Source organism: Balearica regulorum, chromosome 1 (genome assembly GCF_011004875.1).
Source record: "Balearica regulorum gibbericeps isolate bBalReg1 chromosome 1, bBalReg1.pri, whole genome shotgun sequence".
Classification (NCBI taxonomy): domain Eukaryota; kingdom Metazoa; phylum Chordata; class Aves; order Gruiformes; family Gruidae; genus Balearica; species Balearica regulorum.
In genome coordinates, this window is record NC_046184.1 from 158,915,653 (window position 1) to 158,934,475 (window position 18,823).

General features: G+C 39.1%; 1 protein-coding gene across 6 annotated transcripts in view; it reads left to right on the plus strand.

The window, feature by feature from the left end:
- The window catches only part of NALCN (sodium leak channel, non-selective), a 244,939-nt gene that overhangs the window by 216,453 nt on the left and 9,663 nt on the right, over positions 1-18,823 (plus strand). For all 6 annotated transcript variants that reach the window (XM_075740769.1, XM_075740787.1, XM_075740816.1 and 3 more), the window contains 13 exons: positions 293-397; positions 1,225-1,331; positions 3,170-3,290; positions 3,375-3,473; positions 8,278-8,371; positions 8,906-9,012; positions 9,407-9,481; positions 12,409-12,528; positions 13,519-13,587; positions 15,396-15,544; positions 16,343-16,436; positions 17,284-17,416; positions 17,985-18,100. In XM_075740769.1, the coding sequence (XP_075596884.1) occupies positions 293-397; positions 1,225-1,331; positions 3,170-3,290; positions 3,375-3,473; positions 8,278-8,371; positions 8,906-9,012; positions 9,407-9,481; positions 12,409-12,528; positions 13,519-13,587; positions 15,396-15,544; positions 16,343-16,436; positions 17,284-17,416; positions 17,985-18,100 (1,389 nt within the window). The remainder of the gene's footprint in view (positions 1-292; positions 398-1,224; positions 1,332-3,169; positions 3,291-3,374; positions 3,474-8,277; positions 8,372-8,905; positions 9,013-9,406; positions 9,482-12,408; positions 12,529-13,518; positions 13,588-15,395; positions 15,545-16,342; positions 16,437-17,283; positions 17,417-17,984; positions 18,101-18,823) is intronic.

Sequence of the window (18,823 nt, forward strand, 5' to 3'; positions counted from 1 at the left end):
CAGAATTTAGCAAGGTGGTACACTGAGTGCAAGAAATCTTTGATCCTTACCTGCAATTCTTAGATACTATGTTAATAATAATAATAATAATAATAATAATAATAATAGCAACAACAACAACAACACAGCACCTGGTTACTGGATCGGAACCTAAAGTAACATGTCTGTCACAAAAGCCATATCCTCAGGTTTACGCAACAAAGCAATCCTCCCTGAAGTTTGTGGAAGGATCCGACCCTCTTTTTCAAGGCTGCAGGAGGAGAGCTTGACAAATCTAACTTCATCTTTACAGGTTTCTATTCTTTTGCTCACGTTAATGCTTGTTTTCGCAAGCTTTGGAGTGCAGCTATTTGCTGGAAAACTGGCTAAATGCAATGATCCGCACATCATCTCTAGGGTAAGAGCTGCTTTTCTGCTTCAAAACAATGGCATGCAGTGCCATTTCTGCCTGCTGGGGAAAGCGAGTGGGACAATCAGAGCCATCACACGAGAGATGGAGATCGTGGGCACTTTCTTGTTTGGAAGCAGGGTGATGGAGGGAGAGGTGATAAAGCAGTGAATGAATGAGGGGAAGGCTGGATTTTCATGTAAAACAGTAAAGCGAGTCCAAATATTGGGGACTGTCTGAAAAAGTTATCAAATTCATGCCATATTATCTGCAAAGGATTGAACATCACATGGAATTAACCATGAGAGGTGACACCTTTACATTCCTAGCTCAGCAGCTAAAAACCAGGTTAGGCTGCTAGAGGTCAAAAGCACTGGGAATGCTCTGTAGGTTACATGGAGAAAGTTAACTGTTTCTTACTCCATTTGGAGAAATATTATCATCACCTAAAGAGAGCAATGATCTTTAGGAAAGAGGTGGAAGGCTAGATGGGGCTTTGAGCAACCTGGTCTAGTGGAGGGTGTCCCTGCCCATGCAGGGGGGTTGGAACTAGAGGATCTTTAAGATTCCTTCCAACCCAAACCATTCTATGACAGATAGTCTTGGAAAATGAAAAGCACTCTTAGTCCTGGAAGGAGAAGGGGTTTTTGAATCCTTCCTAAGATGCATTTTTCATTTGGGTAAAGGTCCATGGCTATTAATCCTAGACCTGTAAATAACCTTTAATTTCTGTTTACATTACTTCCCCATCACGGCAAGTGTACTGTCTATACTGGCATTTTGGCATCTCTCACAGGCCATTATTTAATCTCAGGCTGTGGTTTATTTCACTATAGGAAGATTGTCATGGCATCTTCAGAATAAATGTAAGTGTTTCCAAAAATCTCAATTTAAAGTTAAGACCTGGAGAGAAAAAGCCTGGATTTTGGGTGCCACGAGTCTGGTGAGTTGTTACACATTGGCCTATCTTTCCTGGAAAATTCAGCTGTTGATGTAGAAAATGGCTCAAATCTCCTTGCATTAAACTACTGATGGAGGGGTTTTATTGTAAGTCAAATGATATTAAGGGTAAAAATTCTGGTATATTTAATAAAAAAACAGATATATGAAACTTTCCAGACTTAACTTGCTGTTCTATTCATAAAGCAGAAAGGAAAAAAATACCTGTAGGTACTGTTCCTAGATAGGAGCTAGATGTGATTATTATTACAGTGGGAATTATTGACTTGAACCAAGATTATCACTTAATTGTTCTTTAGTACTATTATGAAGACATCCTGAGAGCCGTACATCAACAACAGAACCTAATAATAAATACAAAAAGATGGCAAGAAAAAGAAATGGAAATCAACCTGCCTACAGCTGCCCATAAAAAAAAAAAAAAAAAAGAGCCCATCATGCCTGAAACCAGCCTTTCTCTTCTATGGCCATCAACCATGCCAGCTAGCAGCTTCTTTCTGTTTCCAGTGCAGGGAATCCTTGTGATCTATCTGGTGCAGTAGTGCAGTAAAAATTATTTAAGAGCTAATGTTATGTTTATGATTAGTATTCTGATAAAGTTCATTTAATATTTCCCAACACCTGAACAGGCAAAAAATCTCTTTTTAATTGTTTACATTTTTAAGTTGGTTGGCATTTTGCAAAATCAGCTTAACAGCCACAATTATTTTAATTGACTATGTGCATGGATAAAGAATGTACCAGCAGTGGTAGATTCAGAGCCATCCTACACTAATGAAATAATATGCTGTGATTTGAACAGTCAGTGAAGCTCTGACATCTGCAGAAGTCTTTGTTTCCGTATGCTTCAGACAAATTCTTCCTCAAGTAAGCAAATTCAGTCCTCTTCAGCTTTATCCAGAAATAAGCAAAAACTGTCTCAATCAGCATAACTGTAAACTTTGGGGAATATTTTATTATTGCAGAAAAATGTTTTACCTCAAGGACATTTATACCACCTGTTGGTTGTGTCAGGCCAGATTTTCAAGAGCCAAATGTCAGTAGAACGACTGCATTTAAAAGAAATATCTACATCTGAGAGATTTCTTTTTCACTGAATGGTTGGATTTTCAGAAGCACCAAACAATAATTCCTCTGGAATACAACTATTTACCTTAGAAATTGTTGAAAATTAATTGGGCTCCTTGGATTATCTGTCTCGGATTGTAGAGACAGAGCCATAGCCCAAAGAGGATACTTTTAATGTTCAGCTGGAAATATCCTCTTGAATCTCAGCTGATACAAAAGGTGAGAGCATATGGTATAGGAAAGCAAAGATTTGATGTCCTGTCAGTAAGTTTTGCTTTAGACCATCAGTTCCTGACAATAATGAAATAAGGAACAGCATTTTCTAAAAGATCTCACTGACTTTGATGTCTGCGTCATTTATGTGGGTTTGAGACTGGTCTCCTTCAGGTAAATTTATTTTAGAATCTATCCAATGCCATCAGATCCATTTTTTCATGGATGCTGTATTTTGCTAATTTCATTGACAAAAACAATAAATGCAGCAACATGTTATAACCTTTATTACTGTGAATCAGATTCTGAGTAAGAAAATAAAACATACATAGGGATCAAAAAATATGCTGTAGATATATTTATAGCCGTTGCTATTGTTTTCTTATTCTTGAGACAGAACTTTGAATGATGTATTTCTGAGGTTTTCACACCAACTTTGCAAGGTATTTAAATATTAGTTAGACTATGAAGAATCAAGGTAACAAATGGAAACAACAACTTTATTGCTGAAGTTACATCTATTTGTGTACTGCATTTCAGGGCAAATCCTCGGAATTTTAATTTTGACAATGTGGGGAACGCAATGCTGGCACTATTTGAAGTTCTTTCATTAAAAGGCTGGGTGGAAGTCAGAGATGTTATTATTCATCGTGTTGGGCCGGTAAGGAAACACATCAGAGTCTTTGAATTCTACAACAGATACTTTGATTTGTTTTAATTGTTAATCTTATTTTTGACTATTCAGATCCATGGAATCTACATTCATGTTTTTGTATTCCTTGGCTGCATGATTGGACTGACCCTTTTCGTTGGAGTTGTCATCGCTAATTTCAATGAAAACAAGGTACCGAGTGAAGTGGTTTATTGTGTATAGAACTGGCTCTGTAAGAAACCTGAAACTGATATTACAATGTCTACGTTAACTGGTAAGACTGCCTTTAACACTGCCTTACCAATACATTCTGCAAGCCTGCAAGTATGGCTTCAGATAGATCTCATCCATATTTGCTACAAAACTCAAGCCTGGGATGACAGCAATCTATCACACACTCTTTCATCACACACGCCTGAGTTTATTTACAATGCAGATGTGTTGCCAGATGGAGACTGAACCTAAAGGACAATGTATATACAGATGCTCCACATTCTGCTGTTTTAGTTTCGTGTAGGCGTACATGCGGTGGCAGGTAAACAGACATGTTATGCTTGTACATGTTACGACTAAGGGGTCTTATGAGAGCCCTGCAAATGCAGTATTTCAGATCCAAAGTAAAGCTGCATGGCTTTTTCCTGGCAAACAGCAGAGTACATTGTAAAATTGTCTATCACTCAAACAAAAAAAGTAGCTAGTGTTCTAGGAAAAAACCTGCAGTTCACAGGGGCTTTTCGAATTACCCTGAAAAGTAGAAAAACCTGCCCCCAGGTGAATTGTTACAGAGCAGCTCGTGTCTACACTTGCTAAAGATAGCATCCTCTGGCTGGGACTGCCACATACACACTGCACCACCCTTAATCTGCCTTTTTCCTGAGCTTCTTCTGATGCCCCTGTGGCACCAAGACATTATAATGATTAATTTTTTACATCTTTCATTTCAAAGTCCAGAAATGATGAGATGTCTATGCCGCTCATAGCACTGGAGGGAAAGGATGAGTGTGCACTCTGGGTCTTGGAGACACAAGACAACCCAGTGTTCTAGCGCTGGAGACAAAGTGGGTGCTGGCCATGACCCTACCATGACTTTGACCCGAACTCTGTAGCAAACACAACTGTTGAGTTTGCCCTTCAAAGAAACCACTTGACTCCTTCTGGAAGGGAGCTGAGCAGCACTCGGCTGTGTGTCCAATGTGGGCAAGCAAGGCATCCTGAAATGACGTCAAGCAGATTGCCACTCAAATAAACAGTGTAAAACTTCTGCTGTTCAGAAGGTATTTTTATGTTTGCAGGACTCCAGTGTAATTTTGGTGAGATGAAGTGCAGTTATTCCTGTTAAAATACATCTGTTCTAAAGAACAAGGAGCAATTTGCTATTCATTTATTTTCTTATTCAATAAACTTTGACTAGTGAATTAACAGAGCTGAAATTTGTCCAGGATGAGAATTCCACTTGATTTTTATAGATGCTTTTGCCCCTTCATGTTCAGCGTAATATCACTTTTCCTTCAAATATGTCAGCCTTACACTGATGAATACAAAATATTTTTCAGCAAGTCTTGAAACAAAAAAAAACCCTAAGAAGTCATTCTATTTAAATTACAGGTAATTAAAATATTATTTGAAATGTTAAAACTATTACAGTGTTTTTCTTCCATAGCTATGATGTATTTAGCTATGTGTGTTTCTGTCATGTACATCATGAAACTCTATTGAGATGTTAGCTGAGCATTTCTATCATATAAATTGTTTCTACATCCCCCTTTACACTTTCTGCACAGGTCAGTTTTATCAAAAACCTGTTCATAGGCACAAATATCACATTACAGAGTTCGTTCTTAAATAGTTTTTGATCACAGCTGATGAAACATCTTTCCTTTACCCTGTTGTGGTGTGGCACGTGTGGTGTTGAGGAGCGAGGAAGTGGCGCATTTCCCATTATTTTTGCATGTGGTCTTGAACGTGTCTGTCATGAATTCTGAGCCCGCTCTGTGGGCAATGGAGAGTCATCAGGAGACACTCGCTGCTCTGGTTGCTTTGCTACACCTACAGGCGTCTACTTTTGGCCATTGTCATAGAAAAGATATGCTAGAGGATCTGGATCTTTGCCCTTACTAGCGTGACTTTTATTATGCTTTTGTGGCAGTAGGCTACTTATTAAGTGCTGTTCATCTCCTAGACAGTGTTTTCGCTCGTAGTTCCCGCTCTTTCCATAGGACTCACTCAGAAGATCAAGCTCACTGTGTCAGCCGGTCTCCTACAAAGGCAGCGTGTGAGATTTCTTTCAACAAGTTAGTGAGATGTTGTTAACTCATAGCTCAGTATTCATCTGTGTAGTCAACTGTCAACTATGGAATAAGTTGATCTGGGCCAACTGACAGGTTACTTTCAAAGTGATTTACCCACAATAATCTTTCACCAGTTTTTTATTTTTATGTTTGAAATACAAACATGAACAGGGGAAATATACCCTTAATTATATGTGACTGTGTAGCAGATTCATATTTCAGTCCCTCCTCCTAGATATGCAGCTTTAAAGACAGCTCAAGCTCATGTGAAAAGTAAAAGTTTACATTCACTGTGATTTAAAACGAGAGGGAACAGGAAGGTGTGAACATGAGGCTTATAAGGACTGTGAGCACAGGAGATATCTAAACAATTTGTCTTAGCCCAGATTGCCCTTGCATGAGCTGCCAGTGTAAATGCAGAAGTCTGAGGTGTAGGGCCTGAATTGGGGTTCCTGTCATTTTCAGAAAATTATCTGGTTTTTACATTTATCACTTTGGGGTGGTTTTCTCTACTTTTATGTTTTCCTCAAACTATGGCCACCTTTTCAGCTACGAATGCTCTCCTCCCTCAATTCCATATCTGAATACAGGGAAAGCATTAGTCTGAACATCAAAAACCTACTCACTAATAACAGTTCACTGTGAATTACACTGAACAGGCACATCATGCAATATTTCTATGGATTTTACATGATACTAAAAATACAGTCAGTAAAAATAATTCATGTCATCTGGTTCAGCATCTTCAGTTTTTTCTTAGTAGCCTCAGGTAGCTGCCTGGCAAATAATGTTTGTTTTTCTCTCTTTTTTTCTTGAATACTTGTTAGTTTTCATGTATTTACTATAGAGAAAAAAAAAAAAAAAAGGTCTTCAGATTTGAGTTGAAAAGATGAATATGTTCATTAACTATGCAGTGGGGGGGAAATCCCATCCCAATCAATATTCAAGTAGAGTGAAGAAATGTCCAGGAACTGAAAAAAATACGAAGTAAGATAGAAGGCTGGCAACTAGTCCAGAAAGAAGAGAGCAAAACAGCCCACTGTGTGAGGTTAAGTTACACCTTCTTAAAACTAGTTACTTGGCCAAGGTATTGGTGTTTAAGTAGATGTCAGCTTTAGAAAGTGCATGGTTGATACATGGTTAGAGTAGTGCCAGGAGTTGTTGAGGAGGGTCAGAGTTGGAAAATTTCTGAATAAACTATTTTCTAAGGAAAAAAAAAAAAAAAAGTCAGATATGCCATAATATTTCATGTGAGCTGTCAGAGCTGTGGGCATGGAGACATTGGACTGGGAAGTACCACAGCGGGCTCTGGGCAGTAGCCCAAAGCGTTCCACCACCCACCATTTCACAACCCCCACCCATCACTTGTCACAGCTCCCAAGTGCCATGTGTTCCGTCAGCAGTGAAGATCGGATCAACTCAAATTTTATCTGGCAGTTTTGAGCTGAAGTCCGAATGCAAACGCAGCTCCTCCAGCAGCAGTCCCACTTCTGGAGCTCTCCTCTGTGGTCACCTTGTAATGATCCCGCAGGTCTTGATGATGCAACTTGGCATCACTATTTCTAAATTTTACAAAGGTCCACTTTTTCTGCCACCTTTTGTCTTGTTTGCAGTGAAAGCTTTCCGATCATATAAATCAAACACACTCATTGAGGTGAATGAGTTGCCTTTTAATTTAAGCGTTTCTAAATGGTACGGGCTGGGTCTGACAGGAGTAACAGGCATCCTTACATCCGTCCGTTCTTCTGCATCGTGTTGGAAGGCACCTCCTCCCAGGATGCCATTTGGGGACAGAGCTCCGTAAAGAGATTATGTCCCCTGAGAGGGAGGAATGCTGACCTTACCGGTCGCACAGCCAGCCGCAGTTCCAGCGTCTGCACAAGCCAATGCCGAGGCAAGCCCCAAAGGTGACACCAGCCATCGCCCAGCTCGGTGCAGCTCCGTGCTGACTGGAGGACCAGCCAAGTGTCTGGGAGACAGGCTTGTGAAGCCTGAAACCTTGAAAAGGTTCTCCCTTGTTTTTGTAACTCCAGATTCCTTCCACAAGATTTTACAGTTCTCTGAAGTGATGAGGACCTCATTTTGTTTTGAAGGTCATTTTAAGTAACGTTGAATTCTGTTTGGTGTTTGCTTGTTTCTGCCTGTCTTACGAAAATGCTTACACACATTACTATCTACCACCATGTAGCTCCACCTCTCCTTGTGGAGAGCTCTTGTAGATTCATAGCATACTATTATTTTATTTCAATTACACCCCAAGCGGAAGAGCTGTGGAGAGCAGCAGCAGTCTCCTGGAGGGCTCGTTCCCCAAGAAACTGTAGCGGCACTGACAAGCTGCAGGATTTTCTGCAGCAAAGTCCGGACAAAATCGACCACTCTTTAAAATAGTGCTTCCTGGCAAATGATGTTCAGCCAAATGGAAGACCTCCTGCAGCGTTTCACTGCCCACACTGGGCTGCTGCTACAAAGAGCAACAACTGTGCCTGCTGAGTTGAGTCCCAGAAACTCACAGCTAATGCATCCAGAAATCCTCTTGAGTGACAGCTGATACTTTAGACTCCTTTACCCAAACAGTGTGTTATTTGAGGAGAGTTGCGTATGTAACTTTATTTCAGGCACCAAAGACAATGTTGTTTTCATGTTTACAGCATTAAATGTTCTAGCTTTTATATGACAAAAGCTTTATACGCTTCTCTTTGTTTATTAAGGGGACAGCTTTACTGACTGTAGATCAGAGACGATGGGAAGATCTGAAAAGCAGACTGAAGATAGCGCAACCTCTTCATCTCCCACCTCGTCCGGGTATCAAAGATATTTTGATTTTATTCATGTTGAGCCCTAGTGTTCGTAATTCCCCAGGAGTCTGCGATTCAAATTAAAATTGTAATCGTGAGGCCACTAGGAGGTTGTGCATAAGTTAATGTGGAAACAGGCTCCAACTACAGATCTCTGCATAAGGCTATTAAAATCAACCCAAAAAAGGTTGTGCTTCGATGGTTTTAGGATAAGCCTTAATGAAAAAACGAATTTCTAAATGAAAAATATTTGCAGTTGGCTGTTAATGATATGAATGGAATGTATTAACCTGACAGCACTTGAATGATGCACTTGCCCTACAAGTACCAAAGCCTTCATGCAACACTGGTGTTCAGTATTTGAAATTACATGTTCAGAAGCCCTATTTGATATGGAAAATTGTAGCAGAAAATTAGAACTGTATTTTGAAACTGGTAAAGGATTATTTTGCCACTAATGAACATGGCAAATATGTCAAAAAATAGGGGAAAAAAACCACTGTGTATTTTAACTCTCCTCCTCGAACTCTTTCTTTTTCAGATAACGACGGCTTTAGGGCTAAGATGTATGATATAACTCAGCATCCATTTTTTAAGAGAACTATTGCTGTACTTGTTCTGGCTCAGTCTGTGTTGTTATCAGTAAAGGTAATTGTGTTTCTTTTAAGTGTTTCATTATAGTAGTACAGCATGTGTTGCGCATTTCCTAACACCAATTAACAGTCAGTTGAGCCATTACTGTGATGAATGGAGGGAAGCATGATTTCTAGATACAGCAATCTTAGTTGGAACAGATCACTGTAGATTAATTGTAACTTGTGGAGCTGAGTCAATTTCTGCCTTTTTGTAGCCCGGTCCACTATTTTTAATTTCCAGTTAAGCTGTAAATCTGTGAGAGAAGAATACACCAAGATGGCATTCCTGTCTGAATATGTTTTAAATTGAAATCTATTCATTAACAAAACCTTCAAGAAAAGTTAAAGCGATATTTAGTTCTGTTTAACAGCTACTCTTCTGTGAGCAGATTTTGTTTGCATTTCAGTGGGATGCTGCAGATCCGGTGACTGTGCCTTTAGCAACAATGTCTGTTGTTTTCACCTTCATTTTTGTCCTTGAGGTAAAGTAATATATTTTATGACTTCTTGAGATTAAGATTAGTATGTATATATTTCATGTTGGCTTTAGGGATGCTGTCTCATTCTTCAGAATGCTTTTTGTTTCTGAACAGGTACATTTTGGGCTCTCCATGTCATTCGTCTTTGAACATTTATTTTAGAAATAAACTTTTAATCTGTAATAGTCATACTTCACCACCACCTTCAGTTTTGTGTCCTTTTATATATACATTCAACGCTTAGCATTTCAACTTGTGTCTTGGAGAACCCTTTGGTGAACTCTTTTCTTGCAGAACATCTCAAATTAAATACACTCTGTACAACACTAAGTCTGTGTTGTATATCACAGACGTTCTTCTCAATCCATTTCTATTTTGCCAGGTACTTCAGAACAGGCTGTGTTAATCACCACTATTCTGTAGCTGTGACATCATCAAACCTCTCTCAGTTTTGTTTTCTTTTTTTTTTTTCCTAATTATCATGCTACATAATACATCATACCTAATAACTTTTAATAATCTGCGTCAAATTCCAGTATTATCTATCTTTTGTTGTACAGATCTGGATCCTGTGTGGTAATGGTTCTCTATGAGAAAATTGTCACCACAATCAACTGTGCAAAGTGTAATTAGCCTGTTTTCATAAGATTGGAATCTAAGGACTAAAACACATTTTTAAAAGCATATTTTTAATTATTTTTTTTTGTGTATAAGGCTATCCATAGTGTAACAAAGCACACATTTATGAGGTTAAAGAAGATGCTTCTTCCTCTGTGGTTAGGTTAGTACATAATCCTTTTATAAAGTTTGTGGTTGAGTATTTTCAGTCCTGTCTGAATAGCTGATACTGACCACTATCAGAAACAGGATAGTAGACTCTGTTTCCCACTGGTCTAATCCAATATGACAGTTCCTATGTTCCAGTGATAGGTTTTGCCAGCAGTGATGAATAAAACATGAAGTGAATACCTTGTAGCAGCTGTAGCTAGAGTATGTCCGTGTTGTGGCTTCTTTTTTCCCTGCCCAGGAGAAATCAATATCTCTTGAGAGACTGAGCAAACACAGAAAAGTTTGATTTGTATCATACACAGACAGGTTTTAATTTACCTAGTAACTATGTCTTTAGAAATACTTTATTCTCTCATACTGCCAGGGGAAACAAATACACTTCTTGAATTTCAAAGGAACTTTGTCACAGCCAAGAAAAATTTGTTGACTGTCTCAACAGGCAAGCTATCACACTGTGAGCGTACACGATTTATGGACAGAGGAAGCAGCTTCCTGCCCAGGATCTTCCTAATGCAGCATAGTCTGGTTACAGAGTCTTCTATGTCCATGGTCAGATGCAGTCCATGAGGAAGGCCAAAGCTTTCTGCATAGCTAATGGCCCTGTGTCCAGTCTAAGGACTCCCTGATTCAGTCTTAAACCTCCACTGCTCACTTCAGTGTAGGTTGTATAGAAGAACAGGAAGAATTCGAAGATCTCACTTTTGTTGCCACACTGATGATCACAGAATAAAGTGAGGAGGGTTTTTTTTATTTGCATGGTGTGGTGTTCAGTTCAAGATTATAGAATCTGAACTTTGGTGTTTAAATTCTACATGTGAGGTAGGTGTTGTCTCCGTGAGCAAGGGAAATGTAGGGTGAGATTCAGTTGCCTAAGTAAGTGAAGGTGTCAAAAGCTTTTTTGGGTACCTTAGCTGACATCCCCTTACCTCCACCTGCTGCTACAGAAGGGCAGGGATGTTTGCAGGTCTTGTGTCATCCCTGCCAGCCTCATGCATCTATCTCCAGTATTCGAGGGCATCTCAACTGACTGGATGGAGGTGAGGCAAGATACTTTCAGGTACCTCAAGTGATGATTAGAGGTTTGGAGACCGTATTCTTCATTTTGTAGTCAGGCTTCAGAAAACATAATACGACCAAAACTACCTGGAAAGTCAGACTTCTACCTCAAACTAGTGTCCCTTTATATACAGTTTAGGTTTCAGAAATGTGAAGAAGAATACTGAATGGCAGTGTTGCAAGGCAGGGTGGAAAAAATCACGTAATGAATGCCTGACTTTTATGGCCCTTATGTATTAACACTTGACTTGCTTTGAGATTTAATACAAATTGTGTACGAGAAATTCTCCGGTGTTCCCTCTACATGCATTACCCTACCTCGATATCTGCCAGCTGTTGTAACTATTTTTTATCAGTATCTATTCTTAAGCTTCCTACCTGCACTCCTATTATATGTATTGGAAATGTCAGGCACTTTGGCTGCTCTTTTTAACCAGAAACGTAAAATGTACTGCCTTTACTGTTCTTAGCTTTCTTCTCATACGCTGCTGAGTACAGATGGTGCTGAGTACAGCTGATTCCTTAAAGCAAAAAATATTTGCAATACAGGAATGCTTTTTAATTACTTTGAAATATGGGATCTGCAGAATACAATTATATTCTTGAGTTCAAATGTGCTTATGTGATTTTAGCCTGCTTATGGACAGCTAGATAAATAGGATACTACTATCTCTTTTAGCTACGTATTATTGATATAATAATTTTCTAACTTCGTAACTTAACTATTAGAAATCTTAAGCCCACATTCACCTCAGCAATTGATACATTAAGCATGCAGTCTGAGGTGGTCAGCTGCACTCCCTCAATACTTGATGGAGAGAGACGCTTCCAGAATACTGTTCATCCCCTCATCTCAGTCATTTGTGGTCTTCCACAAGTACCAGCTTTCCTCCCTCTCAGGGAAGCTTATATGATCCATTTAGTCTAGCCGCCTAACTTGTCCACATGGGAACAGTTAGCTGACATGAAACCTGCCCTTGATTGTTTGAAAACATTCATAAGAATTCAATCAAACATTTTAGAGGTTCTTATAGTAAGACATAACCATTTATTTGGTACAACTGAGAATTTTTTTTTATCCATAGGTCACAATGAAGATTATTGCCATGTCACCTTCTGGCTTCTGGCAAAGCAGAAGAAATCGGTATGATCTCTTGGTGACATCTCTTGGAGTTATATGGGTGATACTTCATTTCGCTTTACTGGTAAGATTTACAAAAAACAACTTCAATGATGAAGCTTAAACCCTTGGGAGTTTAATAAGGCTGAAATATGGCTTAGACAAATGAAACTTGATGCTAAGAAGAAGGAACCCGTGTCTTGGGCAGTTACAAAAGTTGTCTGATACGAGATTGAGCCTGTAAATGTGGTAAAAAAAATGAAGTCTTTGGAAGGGATGTGAGTGAGGAAAGGAAGGAACCTGAAGAGACTGAGAGCTCTTGCCAACAGCAGTCTCATGAGCAGCAAGAAAGAAAGAGGTAACGCACAAAATCCAGATAGGAGCAGAGGACTGGAAGAAGGCATAGGTTCAAAATTGCTGAACAGTACAATCTGTCCCACTGAACCACTGGTTTTGATGAAGAGGCTCTATTTAATCCAAGAAGGCATGGAGGAGAGGGGAGAAAAATCATCTCTCCCTTCATCTCATCCTGGGTTTTTGAAGTTGGCTACACCCCTGGTTCCCTTACTTATGAGGGAAGGAGAAGGGATAGTTGATGCTTATCACCACAAATTGTGGAAGTCACCACCCTAAAATGGCTGCAGACTTCTCTCTTGTCTGCCCCAGATTCTGTTTGGAGGAAAACCTATCTTGTGTGGCTAGTCATTTTACACGGACATCCACAGTTTACTCACTGCTGCTGAGTAGTTTGGAAAGCCTGAGGAGTTTCTGTGAGCCAGCAGCTGCCTAGACAAGTAGATTGGGGCTGCTGGACATAATTGCAGCCCAGCTAATAGAGGATTGAAGGGGTTTTGGTTTGATGTATGGGGAGGTTGGGTTAGTGTTTTTAAAGTGGTAGAACATCTTCTGTTAGTTTCTTACTGCTCCACTGTTGTTGAAATATTGGTGCTACTGGTTTATGATTTCTCTTAATTCATATGGTGACTGCCCTACATTATTAAAAGATCAATTATCCTGATCTTTCCATGAGATCCCTGGGGGACAATGTATTAAGTCTTCTGTGTTTCTGTTCCAGAATGCATACACGTACATGATGGGGGCATGCGTAATTGTCTTCAGGTTTTTCTCAATTTGTGGGAAGCATGTAAGTATAAATTAGGAACTACAACTATTGCAGTGCTTATCTATAGATTAAAGGACTAGTTGCTATGCGTCTCTAGTGTACATTCTGTAAGGCTCCATTTTATATGCCAAAAAAAAGGAGACTTCAAGCAGCAGCCTCCAATTTTACACACTGTCTTTAAAATGTCAGGGGTTTTGGTACATTGTATAATAGCACTGTATTATGGTTACTGGAAAAGCTGCATTTTTTGGAAAAAAAAAAAAAAAAGGAAAAAAGTGCAACTGCAATACCACACAGTTTTTAAAAAATGCTCTCTAAAACTCTGAACATACATTGTGCTACTTTCGGTCCTTGCCATTTCAGTGTGGTATGATGTGCATGCTATTTATTTAATTTCTCTGCAAGACTAGGGGAGTGGTGGCTGATGCACTCATCTTGTTATGATAGTTGTTATGATAGTAGTTCTTATAGAAGTTTCTTCCTCCAGAGTGCAGGTCTGTGTGTTGTGTCTCTACAATGTATGTCTTATCACAGTAAAGGATTTATGTTCAATAAAAAATATTGGGCCAAGATATTTTTCTGGAAACACTGAGATGGTGACAAAGCAAGTAACTTCTAGAATTTACATTTCTTTTATATTTGGATTTGCTCCGATGTAATTGAGAGTAGGCTGGCAGAATAAGCACAGGCAGAGAACAAACACATTTGTTTAACAAGTGGTGACACTCTACATTCTCTTGCTGTAGAACTTTTTAGACTATCCAAACATTTTCTGTGAAGTCTGACATATTAAAGTAAATGTGATAAAAAGACTGCTATATGGGGTTGCTGGGGTTAAGAACAGTAAGTCAGAGGGTTTGTTCAGTAAAGATAAAAAGTTTTCCTTCAATCAAACTACACAGAACCTGTAGATCCTTGGAAGTCAAATGAAAAATCCTTGCTTCTCCTATGCAGCCAGGCCAAGTGATTGCCTTCAAAGCTTTTTGATTGATTCTGAAGTTTCTTCAAGGTTTTCACCTACTCATTTGTGCTTTCATGTTAGGAGCTGCATCAGTTCCACTAATTTATCTGTTGTTACGCTATGTGGTGGCTAAAAGTCAGCATGAGTTATTAGTTTGGCATTTTACCCTCAGTCCCATTAAAGAGAATTTTCCATAGCATCCAAAATGGTTTAAGGGTGTTACAGCAATCTAGGGTAATAACTTTATCAAGAGTAAAATGTACAATATGCATGCATGGGAAAGTAATATCTATTACTTAGGCCTATTGCCTATGTAATTTCCAAAATTATACTCTCTTCTTAAGCTCTTTGGCCAACTTGCATGAGAAATTAACTAGTTCAATCAAGCAGTGCTGATCTTAAGGATAACCCCTTCTCTATACATCAACCCATTTCTGTAGGTAGGCTGCAGTATCTGTGGTTTCCACCTCAGTTCGCATCACTTTCAGATGAGCCCAAGGTGGGGTACTGCACCACTGTTCGTGCAATGCTAATTTTGATACTTCTGGAGTATACTGATCCTACAATTATTGCTGTATCCTACACTGTATTATCCTATATATACTCTTTGAGGAGCAACATCTTGACCTTGTAAATTTGGTGGATATGCTGATCTTTTTAGCAAGTAAAATGCACACTAAATTTCAGAGGAAGACACAAAATGTTCAATTCCAATCAGATTCATAATGTACCATTTCACTGGGCTCACCCATTAACGTATATACGTGAAGAATTTGTTGTCAAAATGGCAAGTGCCATAACTCTCTTTCCGCTTTTATCTCTGCTTTCCTGAATGGCATCATGGATTGCTTTTTCTCTGTCCTTCCAGGTGACTCTAAAAATGCTACTCCTGACTGTGGTTGTCAGCATGTACAAGAGTTTCTTCATCATAGTGGGAATGTTCTTACTGCTTCTTTGTTATGCTTTTGCTGGAGTGGTTTTATTTGGTACGGTGAAATACGGAGAGAACATTAACAGGTACAGCATGTGCTACCTCATGGGGACGTTCTTTAAACAACCTGAAAAAATCACATTCTGCTAGAGAGAAGTCTGTCCCTGGTGAAAACCAGATGAGTCCCCAGGTCTAACTGAAGAGCTCTAAACAGGATTTCTGATAGGAGGCACTGAGCCATCTTTCCAGTCTTTGTGCATTGAACCAAATGACACCCAATGCAGCCCAGAGTGAGAGCTGTTCTTCATTATGCCAACTGGAATGTGCTTCAAAGCAGCACTGCGCTAGCCGCAAGCTGCTGAAAAATAGTGTACCTATTACACCTTATCAGCATCACCCAGGAACAGGATCCTCATAGCAGGCTGATACAGAGAGGGGACAATTCTGTGAACTGGCTGTTAACTGTTCCCAATCAATAGCATCATCAGGCTTCCAGAAGAAAATGGAGACAGGAGATAGGATTTCATAAAGTCATAGAATCATAGAATGGTTTGGGTTGGAAGGGACCTTAAAGACAATCTAGGTCCAACCCTCCTGCCATGGGCAGGGACACCGTCCACTAGACCAGGTTTGTCCACAACTCTGCTTTTGCTCTTTGATAAAATGAGCCAAAATACTCCGACCTGTGTCTGAGCTAAAGTTAAGTTATTATATCTTAAGTCATGGAATAAATAATTCAATGAGCTCATTCAAATAATGCTGTAACTATTTTCAGTTTAAAATAGTAGAACAGTAGTAGATGGAATGGTTTGTGTTTTTTCTTGCCAATGTTTTAGTTCTGGGACATGAAATGATATCTCTCTCTCTCTTTTTGTTTAAAACAGACATGCAAATTTTTCATCAGCTGGCAAGGCTATTACTGTACTCTTCAGAATAGTTACTGGAGAAGACTGGAACAAAATTATGCATGACTGCATGGTAAACACAATACTGTCAGAGATAAAGTAGACAAGAAACAAGAGACATCCTTGTGTCTCAGAGTGTTTCCAGTATCTTAGCTTTGTACAAGGAATGTTGTGATTGCCTTTATCTCTTCAAGAGATAAAATGTTCACCAAACCTCAGACCATGACACAGAAATTGCAGTTCCAGTCACACACTCATGATGTAGTATTTCATGGAGCTAGGCTATTACATGATTTAAAAACAAAAATAAAAAGATGTTTTCAAAATCAGAAGTGCGGTAACTCACTTTTCCACTGTGGCAAGATGACTTTTCAGATTAGCATTGTCTTTAATGCCTGTGCTTTGGCTCATTCCTTGTGAATGAGACCATGAGGTCTTAATGACCTCAAAATTTGTCCTTGAAACATTTTATTTCACCAAGTAAAATACTGTCTGTGGCTTCCATTAAGATGAAAATCATATTACTCCCTTTTTAAAAATAATGGGCAGGGAAGCATTTTGAAAACCACCACATTTGAGAACATCAAATTGTTTCTTTACAGTGGCATAAAGCACGATGTTTTTCCGTTCTCCTCCCCATCCCGCCGGGGGAGGGGTGAGCGAGCGGCTGGGGCTAAACCACGTCAGTCCTGTATGTGGTAGTGAGATCCATGCCTAGGCCTCTTCTGTCATACCTTCCTCTGTGTTCTGATTTCTAACCATTAAAGGAACAACAGAAACCTGCCCATAATAATGCCCACAGCATTATTCCCAAATTGTGAAGCTTTAAAAAAATTAGAATCATAAATATTGAATTTATTGCAGAGAAATTAAGAATCTGTCATTATGATTGATTGACTTTGTTTTCTTTTGTTTTGAAGGTTCAGCCTCCATTTTGCACACCAGATAACAGCACCTACTGGAAAACAGACTGTGGAAATTATGCTGGTGCTCTTATGTATTTCTGTTCATTTTATGTCATCATTGCATACATCATGCTAAATTTGCTTGTTGGTAAGTGAAAATATACATTAATAATAACAAGGTCCATCTTGGCAGTAGTACATTAGAGTTGAGTCTGTTGTGCTATTCAGGTATGAGGTTACCTTGTACCTTCAGTTACCGTACATGCAGATGATGGCTTTGATACTTCTCTGGCATGGTGTGTGCTAAAACTCAGGAAGTTTGGGAATGAAAGTTTTTTTGAACAAAGAAGAGATGTGTTGTATTTGTATAGTTACCCTAAGGAATATTATTTTCTGAGTTTTTCCTTCCTCTGGTTAACATTTTTTCCAACATTGTTGGAATTCTCCTCATTGATTTTAGATGTGAGTTTAGGCATCTCACCAGCATTTAAGATGCAGCTTTTAAAAAGTGAGCGCAGTAAATGTTGATGTAGTATGACAGTATACTACCTATTCAAAGTCCTTGTCTGAACATATAGCTAAACACATTTATTAGTGTGAAGTTGGCAGAACAGAATGCATATTCTCATGAAATCCTTGGTTGCTTATATAGATTAACCAGTTAGAACATAACTACAGGCTTTCTTTATAATGTACTTTGGTTTTGTGGTTTTCAGCTATCATTGTGGAGAATTTCTCATTGTTTTATTCAACCGAAGAAGACCAACTTTTAAGTTATAATGATCTTAGGCATTTTCAAATTATATGGAACATGGTTGATGACAAAAGAGAGGTAAGAAACTTCATAATAAGCACAGAAATCCAGTAAATTTACATTTTTCCTTTAAAAAACATATGGGGAAAACAAAGTGTGGTGACAAAACTTACTGAGCAGTTACTGTTCAGGTTGTGAAAGTTCAGTGAGCATGATCTAACATTGTTCACGGCCCTTCAAATACTAGCCTGTATTCTTTACTACTGCGCAGTACTTATAATAGTAGATTTAAAAACAAATGTAGATATTCATAAGATCAATACAATAGTATCTTTCCTCCCAGCTCCCTGAGAGTTGTTCCCTTGGAAGTCTACAAACTCACATCCATTTCTGTGCCTGATCTTCCGAAGAGCTTTGCTGAGATTTCCGCACTGTGTCCTGTAAGATCCTCATAGAGCAGTTGATGAAGTATGGGCTGGATGAGAAGACAATGAGGTGGACTGAACACTGGCCGAATGGCTGGGCACAGAGGGTGATGATCGACAGCACAGAGTCTAGTTGGAGGCCACTAATTAGTGGTGTACCCCACGGATCAATATTGGGTCCAGTCCTGTTCAACATCTTTAATGATCTGGATGATGGGGCAGGGTGCACCCTCAACAAGTTTGCAGATGCCACCAAACTGGGAGGAGTGGCTGATACAACAGAGGCTCATGCTGCCATCCAGAAGGACCTTAACAGGCTGGAGAAATGGGATGACAAGAACCTCATGCAGTTTAGTGAGGGGAAGTGCAAAGTCCT